The sequence below is a fragment of the Pteropus vampyrus genome, unplaced genomic scaffold, assembly GCF_000151845.1.
Source record: "Pteropus vampyrus isolate Shadow unplaced genomic scaffold, Pvam_2.0 Scaffold36, whole genome shotgun sequence".
NCBI lineage: Eukaryota > Metazoa > Chordata > Mammalia > Chiroptera > Pteropodidae > Pteropus > Pteropus vampyrus.
Genome location: NW_011888817.1, coordinates 7,136,268 through 7,147,201, shown reverse-complemented (window position 1 = coordinate 7,147,201; position 10,934 = coordinate 7,136,268). Strand labels below are relative to the sequence as shown.

Here is a 10,934-nt window from a genome sequence, read left to right as displayed (position 1 = left end):
AAATGGTGCTGGGAAAATTGGACATCCACAGGCAAAAAAAAAAAAAAAAATGAAGTTGGACCCCCTACCTCACATCATATATAAAAATTAGCTCAAAATGGATCAAGAAGCTAAGTGTAAGAGCTAAAACTATAAAACTCTTAGAAAAAATGGATTGGGTAATTGGGGTTTTTTTAGATATGACCTTAAAACACAAACAATAAAAGAAAAATAGATAAATTGGGCCTCATCAAAATTTAAAAATTTTGTTTTTCAAAGGACACCATCATAAAATTAAAAGACAAACTACAAAATGGAAGAAAATATCTACATCTGATAAGTAAGTGTCTAGTATCCATAATACATAAAAACCTTTTACAATTGAATAATAAAAAAACAAAAACCCAACTTAAAAATGAGTAAAGGATATGAATAGACATTTCTACAGAAAAGACATACAAATGGCCAGTAAGCACATGAAAAAATGTTCAATCATTAACCATCAGGGAAATGCAAATCAAAACCACAAAGAGATACAACTTCACATCCACTAGAAGGGTTATAATCAGAAAACAAATAATAACGAGTGTTGGTGAGAATGCAGAGAAATTAGAACCCTCATACAATGGCTGATAAGAATATAAAATGGTGCAGCTACTTTGGAAAACAGTCAAGCAGTTCCTCAAAGATTACACAAAGTTACCACGTGATATATATATATGCTATATACATAGGAGAAATGAAAACATATGTCAACACAAAATCTGTACACACATACTCATGGAAATACCATTCATAATAGCCAAAAATTATAAACAACCCAAATGTCCATCAATTGATGAATGGATAAAAAGAGTTGTGGTATGTCCGTATAATGGACTATTATTCAGAAACAAAAAGGAATAAAATACTGATATAGGCCACAACATGGATAAGTCTTAAAAACACACTAAGTGAAAGAAGCTCATCACAAAAGACTATATATTGTATGATCGCATTTATATGAAATATCCAGAAGAGTCAAACCTATAGATACAGAAAGTAAATTAGTAGTGGCCTAAGGTTGGACAAGTTAGAAGGAAATGGTGGGGAAGAGTGCTGCTAAGGGGTACAAGGTTTCCTTCTGGAGTGATGAAAACGTCCTAAAATTGATTATGGTGATGGTTGCACAACTCTGAGGTTATACGAAAAACCACTGAATTGTACACTCTAATGGGTTAATTGTATAAGAAATGAATTCTATCTCAATAACATGGGTACCAAACTAAAAAGTCAATTCCAAAAAAAGTTATATACTATATGATTTCATGATTTACACAACATATTTTTGAAGTGACAAAATTTAGAAATGAAGGACAGATTAGTGGTTATAAGGGGTTGGGGCGAAGGAAGGGATAAAGGTGAGTATGGCTATAAAACAACACTAAGGATTCTTGAATTGATTGAACTGCTCAGTATATTGACTGTGGTGGTAAACACACAAACCTACACATGTGATAAACTATATAGAACTAAATACACACACATACAAACAAAGGACAAGTAAACTAGAGAAGTCTGAATAAGATCTAAGATTGTATCGATGTCAATATCTTGATTGTGGTATTATACTACAGTTTTGCAAAATGTTACCATTGCAGGAAACAGGGTAACTTGTATAGGGAATTCTCTTTGTATTTTGTTATAACTGCATATGAATCTACAGTTATCCCAATAAAAATTCCAATTAAAAAAAATGCTGAAATCACAGAGTGAGAAAATTGTTCTGTTTTTAATTTCTCTTAGGATTAAACCAAAAAAGAAAAAAGGAGGCTCTTTTGTTGCAGGCGTGTGTCATTGTTCCTAAGAGCCGCTTTACTCTTTTTTAATATGGTAGAGCAGACTTCAGGCTCAAATGCCCACACAAGACAAGAGAACCCAGGTAGAATGTAATAACACACTTTTATGTGGTTTAGTTGTTCATTTATCTAGATGTTATAATATAGAATTAAGATTCATTTATCTAGATATTATAATATAGAATTAAGAACAGATTCTGGAGCCAGCCTATCAAGGATTCCGATGCTATCTCTGCCACTTACTAGCTGTGTGACTTTGGGCCACTCACTTAACATCTCTGTACCTCAGTCACTTCATTTGTAAAACTAGTATGACAAGAGTGCCTAGATCGTGGTAGTGTTGTGAGTTTTAAATCAATGTGTGTGTGTGTGCGTATGTGTGTTTGCACACACACACAAACATATCTGCTATCATTATCTTTACCATAACAAAGCTGAGGGAAAATCACAACGTTTTAGAAAGCTTTAGAAGCACAGATGCAGATAACTCTCGGAATATATCCCTTTGCCCCTCAGTTACCCCGAGCCCACACCCGGGTGTCCAGCCGAGGAAGTAAGGCGAAGAGGCACCCACCTGCGCACTTCGTGCGGCTAACGAGGGGCGGCCCGGGGCGGCCAGTGCCGCCGTCGCCCGGGCGCGTGAGTAGCACACTGATCTCGTACTCCGTGTCGGGGTCCAGGTGCCACAGCTTGTAGGTCTGCAGGCTGACTGCGTGCACCTCCGCCCACGGGCCACGTGCCATCCGGTACTCTATCTCCTTACGCACTATCGGCCCGTCACCAATGATGGAGTTGGTGTTGAGCTGGATGATGAGGTAGGTGGGCCCAGCGCGCAGCAGCTGCGGGGGTGCGATGGGAGTGGGGGGCTCTGCGAGGCCATAGGGAAGAGGCGGAACCGACGGATGCCGCTGTGAGGCCTTGGCCCCCAGCTCGGCATCTTACCACACCCAAATCCCCAAGAGCCCTCCCTGTTCTCTCAGACCCCTGAAGCAACCCCCAAGTCCTCGACCATACCGCATCTCCCACCCCACTGAATCCCCAGGCCCTAAGGGGAGCCTCGCTCCAAAGGCTGACCCTGCCCTCAACCCTCGGCCTACACCCTCTCTCTCACTCCCCTCCAAATCCCCAAGTCCTCGCTTCCAGAGGCTGACTGCTTGATCATTCGGGTCAACCCCGGGTCCCTACAGCCAGACCCCGGCTGGCGGGGCTCACACCTTGACCCTGTCCCTCCGCAGGCCCGCCTCTCAGTCAGACCCCGACCCCTCGATCAGACCTTCTGTGGGGAGAGACGCTACCCCTCCGCAGGCCCCGCCCCCACTCAAACCTTGCCCCCATCAGGCCCTGTCGGACTCGTCCCTAGAACAGACCCCGCCCCCGTGCAGGCCCCGCCCCCCGGGAGCGTGCACGCGCTGACCCTTGACGATGAGCTCTGCGAAGTTGGAGACTCCCGCGCCACGCGGGGCCTGGGACACGCAGCGGTACAGATCCTGCTCCGCGCGACCCACGGCGGCCAGCGAGAAGGTGGCCATGAAGCGACGATGGCTGATGTGCCGCACCCCGGCCGCGGGCACCAACGCCCCGCTCTGCCTCTGCTCGAGGAGAGGTGGGGACAAGGTCAGGGACGCCAGTGAGAAAGAGTCTCGCTCTGAACCTGGCGAGAGGAGTAGTTACTGTGCTGGCCCCATTTAGCTGTCCCTACTACACTAGGGGCACATGAGTTCCTGACTCCGCCACAGGAAGGAAAGGTGGTCGCTCTGCCTTTGATAGAGAGTGTAGCTGAGGGATCTTGGAGCAGCGCTCTGTCCTGGGGCAATGGAGGCACCCAAGAGGGCACAGCAGAGCCTAGGTACGTGTTTGGGTGCTGAAGGATGAAGGAAGGACTCAGCACCCCTTAAGGGAACCAGGGCCCACAAGAAGTACCCTCCTTACCTGCAGGAGGAAGCGCTCAGCCTCCGCCGCTCTGCCAGCCGCCATGCACTGGAACGAGGCATTCTGGCCCGCGTTGACCTCCACGTCGCCCAGGCGGGAGAAGTGCGGGGCCTTTGCTGCCATAACAAAGCAGTGGCGTTAGCTGAACCTGCTCCCCCGCAAGAGCCGTAGCCTCCTGCACCCCTCACCTTGCACCCCAGTGGGGCTGGGACTCACCGCAGGGGTAGCTGAGAAGCAGGATGTCATCTAGGCCTATGTAGCCCCTTCGGTCTGGGGAGATAAGGGCCTCAAACAGCACCTGGGGAATCAGGAGGGTCCCTGTCACACTGACGTCTCTCCAGCCCTGCCTGGGGAGGTGCCCACAAGAGTCCCCTTCAGCTCTGCTCCAGTCCCATCCTCAACCAGCAGAGGTTAGCCCAGCTCACCATGATCCTCCCAACCAAGCCAGCTAGTTTGGGGGGCGGGGGAGAGGGTAGCATCCAGAGCCAACAAGGTCAAGGCCACAGATACAATCCCAATCCTGGACAGTTCCCTTCAAGCAGCAAAACTTTTCCCAGCCAGACAAGGTTTCCAGGTCAGCACAGTTCCAACTTACCCTTGACCCGAGCTACAGACTATTTGTATTAAGAATGACCTTTGATGCTGAATCCAGACAACCATCGCTGAATAACCCAATGCTGATCACGAACTGACCCCTAACCTTGGCCACAGAGAGACTCTTGATGCTGAACACAAATCAATTCCAACCTCAGCCACTCACTTACTTTGACCTCAAACTGACACCCCTCTATCCCAGCCCCCAAGCATAGGCTGACTACCGACTGAACCCAGCCCACCTGATATTCATTGGGCCAGAAGGTGCTCACAGCCAGCTCAGCCTGGTGCCACTGCCGGCCGTGGGATCCAGTCATATTCCAGACGGCACTGCCCAGGGGACCCCCATTGACACGCACGTAGATACCCAAGGTGCCTGGGCTGTGCCCATCCCGGCTGTACAGGAAGTAGCTGAACTGTACACAGTGAGTGTCATTCTCACTCAGGCTCTGGAAGATGACATGGGCCCGCTGGCCTGAGGCATGCTGGGAAGCATTGACCATCAAGTAGGAGCCTAGAAAGAGAGGAGGAAGAGTCAGGAGCTGAAGAGACCTTGGAGAACCAGGGTCAAGTGGGCACAGAGGAGGGGGCAGAAACAAAGGACTCCAGGCATTTGGACCCACCATGACTCAGGGGTTCTAAGTTCTGGTCCCAGCTCTGATTGACTGGGTAAGTCCCTTCACTTCCCTGCATCTGTTTTTCAAAGGAGAATTTTGGAGCAGCAAAAAGCATACAAATATAACTTTGTCAAAATCCTTTATGGCTCCTCACCACCTACAATCACAATCCAAGCTCAGGCTGATCCAAGGCTTTCCTCATGTTCTGAGCTGTCTGTCCTTGGAGGCAGGGACTAGGTCATTCATCTCAGGAGTCAAGAGTCGGGCACAACAAGCCCTCAAAGACCACCTCTTCTGAAAGACCCCCTCCAATCCCCTCTCTGGGCTTCTCTCCTGGCCCTTAGATCATTAATAAAGGTGTATATGTCCCATCAGCCTGTAATGCCTCAGGGCTCCACTGTGTCCCCAGCACTGGCTCTGAACCCAAGCTGAATGAAGGTGTAAAACAGATTGAATGAAAGGACTCTAACTTCCCTTCCAGCCCCTACCCCTAAATCTAAATTCCTGGGATACAATTCTCTTGATTTCCAACCTAGAGAAAGGCAGCCCTCCCCCTTCCCCAGAGATCCAGTCTGTGCGCTGACCTGAGGGTAGGGTTCAGGAGTGGGTCGGACTCCTCAGGACCAGCCTGGGGGATTATGGCTTCCCTTCCATGGGGAGCAGGCCCCAGGAGCTGCACACAGACACCCAGCACTGCCTCCTCCTGGGCCTGGCTGCCAGCCAACATAAGCTCATTCAGCTCCCTGCTGTGGGAGGACTCCCCAGGGACTTCATTGGAAGGGATCTCATTCATCTCTGTGAGGCTGTGAAGGAGGCTCCTGACTCAGTCCTAGTGGGTATAGTAAACAAAACCCCCGGTCCCCATCCCACCTAGGAAGGGGCAGATCCCAACCCTGAGTAGTCAGTCTCTCTTGGCCCACTCCTCCGTCCTCCTCCCTCCTCTCCCTGTGAGCAGCTGTATGTTTTTCTCCCCCTTTCAATCTGACAGTTTTTGCCTCTTCCTCCTGCTCCCTCTGCCTCTCTCCTCTCTTTTCCCTGTGTTTTTCTCACTCTGCATCCCTCCCCTCCTCTTTCATTTACTCCCTTTGCCCCTGTGGCTCTTCTTTCTCCTCTCTCCTGCTCTCTTTCTCTGAGCGTGAATTTCCCTCCTTCCTTTTCTCTCCACCCCCAACACCTTCCCCTAGAATGTGAGTGCCAAGAGAGCAAAGACTGTGTCTGTCTTGCTAACCACTGCATCTCCAGGATCTAAGACAAGGCCTATGTTATACGCTAAATGTCTCTCTCTCCTCTCCCAGTAGATATATCTCTGCTCGTGGGTGAGAGAGGAAGGGGAAGAGCCCACACAGGGTGGTCAGGACTGTTAGAGGTGAATTCAAATCACATTGCATCTAAGTGCCAACCATGTACCAAACTGAGGCTGGGCCCTGGAGGTATGGAAACAGCCCACACAGTGTCCCTACCATGGGCGGCACCTTGACAGATCACTGTCACATGGGTCAGACTTCAATACCTGATAATACAGAGGTTGAACAAAGAGCTGATAGCCATGAGAACTCAGAGATGAAAGCCCTAGGGAGGGCACAGTGACACAGAAGGGGGAGGCAGGGAGGCCTCCAGGACGCAAGGCCAGTGGTAGAGGATGAGGGTCTGGAGGCCGTCCGTGCCAGGTGGTAGAGAGCCTCTCTCTTGTTGGCTTCAGGTCCTGGCCCCAGCACTAAGAACCTTTGCTGCCCCTCTCCCACACCCTTGACAGTAGATGCCATCTTGGCCATGCTATGAGCTGAGCAGCTAGACCCAGGCCCACTACTGTGATAGGGCAAAGAGGATGGGTCCACAGGCTATTCAATGTTGGGGTGCTCTCAGCAAGCCCAACTGGTTCTCACTCTATGCTATGCCCCCCAACCCAGGCTTTATCAGTAATACAGTTGGTAATTTGGCCTCTACTTGTCTTTTCTTAACTCCAAGTTGATTCTGTACCCAGTGAAAAGGGGTGCTAGTAGTTGGACCTCCTCAAATACCTCCAATAATAGCAACTAAAACTTAATTGAACCCCTACATGCTACACACACGTAATATATTTTATAGGTATTATATAATAACCCTATGAAATAGATTATTGTTCTCCCATTTTACAGTTAGGAAAATGGAAGATCAGAAAAATTAAGTGACTTGCCCAAGGTCATACAGCTGGTAAAGTGATAACACCAGGATTTGAAGCCGTCTTCATAATTCTGGAACCAGTGCTCTAGGGTCCACCATCAGAGTAGGTGGGCAGTACTAGAATCCACATAATTAATCTCCTGACTCCCAGTCTGGTGCTCACAATGCCAAAGCGCTCCATACTGAAAGATGGGCAGGGCAACATGGAAATCGGGATGGACCCGGGACTTACAGGAAAAAGAGGGCAGAGGAAGGAAGGTTTTACATACATGCAGCCCCCATGTTACTGTTCTATCAGCATCTTCAAGTCCTGGGAAACCAGGATTCAGAAGCTCTCAGGATGAAGAGAGCCCCCCAGAAGGTGGAGGATTTAGGAAGGTCTGGTGGGAGTAGGGGTGGATCCCGAGCCAAGCTGCAAGAGGAGTAATGGGAGGTGGGTTTTAACTTACAGTTGGTAGGGGTCTTTGAACCTGCACCCATTTTACAGGTAAAATTACCTGGTAGACACAACTGGACAGTATCCAGAGGGCTCCACATTCACAGTGTCATATATGTCATTACAGATGCCAAGTCAGATGAGGCCCAGAGAGGTTATGTAATGTACCTGAGGTCACACAGCAGGTGGGTAGAATGCCCCTGGAAGGAGTCAAAGGGGGAATGGTGATTGAGAATAAGCTCACCGTGGGGCAGGTCTGCAGGCGCCCGGGTACCAGGGTGGATCCGTACTTGCTCCCATTGGAAGTCATCGTACTGGGCTTGGCTGAACTCGCATGGCACTGCTGGGTCACTCGCCTCCTCGAAGGTGCAGCCGGCTGTGAGGGCAGGGCCTGGTTAACGCAGGCTAGGGCAGGGCTGCTGGCCAGGAGGGCTCCTGGGACTTCCTTCCAGGTGCCCTTACACTGTGCCCTCCTACCCAGGCCCCCCACCCCCTGCTCCCTCTCCGCAGGCCCTCCCCCCATGGCTCCCGCCAACAAAACTCTCCCTCCTTCATCCTATCCGCCTACCATGGCCCTCTTTTCACTGTCTCCTCCCAATACCAGACTCCTCAGTAATCTCCAGGACCCCCCACTGCTCAACCACCCATCAAAGACCCTCCTCAACAAAAACTAGTTACCATTATTATATCACTAGAGCCTCGCAACAACTCGTGAGAATAGGGCTATAATTATCTCCATTTTACAGATGAGAAAACCAAAGCCCAAAGAGGCTGAATGACTTCCTGAAGATCACACAACTAGTTAGTGATAGAAGTGGGATTTGAACTGAACTCTCTTGACTGCTAGTCAGTGTCCCATCATCTACCCCTCCATCTTCTGCATAGAAGACGGATAGTGAGCCCCGGGATGGGCAGAGTCATGAATGCCCTAAACCAGCCCTGAGGTATTTCCTTAAAATCAACAATGGCCACCGATCATCTCAGACTTACGACAAGCCCTGAACAGTGCTAAATGCTCTAGGTGCAAAGTCTCATTCAGGCCTCACCCTCTGAGGTAGGTACCACTATTACTCCTATTTGACAGATGAGCTTAAGAAATTCAATCATTGCCCAAAGTCACCCGACTTAGTTCTCTGCCTGCAGAAATGTGACATGCAAAAACATAGTCATGTGTGGACTGGGTACACACATAACTAGAGGAAGCAAAGTCTCAAGATTTGGATCCAATATTTACAGTTTAAATGAGAAGAGGAGAAGGAAAAAGAGATTGAAATAGATGTGAGGTCTTTGGTTGGTAATGAGGTCCATAAATCTCAGCTAGCTCATCAAAGCCTCGAGTCAGGCACCTAATAAACGCCACTGGTTCAGAAAGTAACTGCTCACTGGCCCCTGAACTCACTCCTGAACCTCAGTGTTTAGAGACCCATGGGGGGTAGTCTAAAGCATCTGAGACCAGGAAAACACCTGAGCGAGTGGTGAGGAAGCAGGCACGAATTGTGCCAGCCCCTGTCCTGAGTGCCTGTCAGCCACTGGTACTTCTCCCCATTTGACAGATGAGGTGCCTGAGGCTCTAAGGGGTAAAGGGTTTGTCCACAGCATAACATGGTAGATGAGTGAGTGGCCTTTGACATCAGACACACTTAGGATTGAATCTTGACTCTGCAATTTGCCACCCTTGTGACTAGGCAGGTCACTTCACCTTTCTGAGCCTCAGTTTCCCCATCCACACATGGGATTGCTGTGGATTCAGTGCAGGGGTCCACTCAGCACAATGCCTACACATGCAAGCACTCAGGAAATAGCAGCTCCTCACGTGTGCTACTTAAGTCTACGTGAGTAACAGAAGGATTTGAACCCATATCAGTCAGTTGCCAAAGTCCACACTGCCCACCAGAAAAGCTTTCACTATGAGAAGGAGCAAACCTGAGCGGCTTCCTAGGTTCAAGAAGAGGATGTAAGAGAAATAGGCAGTAATTGAGGAGTGACTGCCCCATGCCAAGCACAGTGACGGGCATCTGCAGACACAGCCAGTGACACTTTAAGAGGCTCTTGTTTCATCTGTAGCAGGAACTTCTCTAAGTTGTTATGCAGATCACATGAAGGAGCATCTGAAAACACATCCAGCAGAGCCAGGCACAAAAGGGCTCACCCTTTACCTTTACTTTTCTTGGACCTTACCAGAGTGTAAAATCATGATGAGAAGTGGGCACGAGGCTGACACTGAATGGATGGGAGGAAATAACAGAACCTGCTCTCCAGAGCTGGGGCAGGACCTGAACTGAGCTCTTTGCCTCTTTGTGTGCAAATCTCTGGTCAGCATAGTGGCTGTAGCCTATAGGAGGTGGGTTTTAACCCCATCTGTTCTGGGAGGGCCTCAGCTCTCCCACTAGAAAATGATCCACACAGCACAGCAGAGAGAGAGGACATGGCCGGTTGGGATGGTCAGAGAGGGCTTCCTAGAGAAGGCTATAGTTGATTTCATTCAGCCTGAGCTGAGTCTGCTCCTGAGGGTCTTAGCCAAGGCCTCCCTGAAGCAGAGGGACTGCCAAAAAGGGAAGCCCAGGATTTAGAGCCCTGGCTGGGGCTCAGGTCCTTCCTGTTCCTTTGCAAGTAACAAGGCAGCTGCCCCAGATGTCTCACACATGGCCCTGGGGCAAGCCTGGGAGTGCCAGTTCCTTGGCTTCCTTCTGTCCATCCTAAGCCAGGCCACATGAGCTGCCAGGACTCCCAGACTGACAGACCTGGTCAGAGAGACCCCAATACCAACTGACCTTAGAGTAGCCCCCAGCCTGACTAACCCAAGTAAGTGACCCCACCCAGACAGACAGACCTGAGCCAGAGCGGCCCCAAGCTGATTTTCCCTGGCCATAGTGGCCCCATTGTCATCCAGAGGACTGCCAAACCATCTGACTTAAGCCAGATGACCAACAGACTGAATGACTAACCCCAGACCTGCTGACCATGGCCAGAGTGACCCCTGATCTCTGCCAAATAATTCCTACAACTGACCCCAGCCAGGGTGACCTCCCTGGCTGACTAACCACATCCAGAGTGGCCTCCAGAGAGAACGACTCCCTGGTCTGTGTCCGTCCCCAGCCCTGTGTCTCTGGGCAAGGCCCATCCCAGCCACAGCCCTTATAGGGTAACATCTCTGGGGCCAGGCTTACCAAGGCGAGCCCCACCCTCATCTCTTCCCCAGCTCACCCTGGGTTGGGAACAATCAGCCCTCCTAGGCCTCATCACCTCCAGTCTAGAAGATTCAGTAGCCAAGATCCCCAAAGCCAAGTCTCAGCTCCTGCTAGAGACCAACTCCTGCCAGAGGCCACCATCCTGGAGTAAAAAGCTAGATCAGACTTTGGGTTCAGAGCGAGAGTGGTATCC

The 10,934-nt window shown here is 49.8% G+C and overlaps 1 protein-coding gene across 6 annotated transcripts in view; it reads right to left on the bottom strand.

The window, feature by feature from the left end:
- Positions 1-10,934, bottom strand: part of PTPRU (protein tyrosine phosphatase, receptor type U) — a 78,622-nt gene that overhangs the window by 54,381 nt on the left and 13,307 nt on the right. For all 6 annotated transcript variants that reach the window (XR_895758.2, XM_011357788.2, XM_011357784.2 and 3 more), the window contains exons 2-7: positions 7,798-7,929; positions 4,583-4,854; positions 3,963-4,044; positions 3,747-3,862; positions 3,232-3,406; positions 2,392-2,685 (exon numbers count right to left, since the gene is read on the bottom strand). Coding sequence is in view for 5 of the 6 variants with exons in the window: in XM_011357788.2 (XP_011356090.1) it covers positions 2,392-2,685; positions 3,232-3,406; positions 3,747-3,862; positions 3,963-4,044; positions 4,583-4,854; positions 7,798-7,929 (1,071 nt within the window). In the remaining variant the exon portion in view is untranslated. The remainder of the gene's footprint in view (positions 1-2,391; positions 2,686-3,231; positions 3,407-3,746; positions 3,863-3,962; positions 4,045-4,582; positions 4,855-7,797; positions 7,930-10,934) is intronic.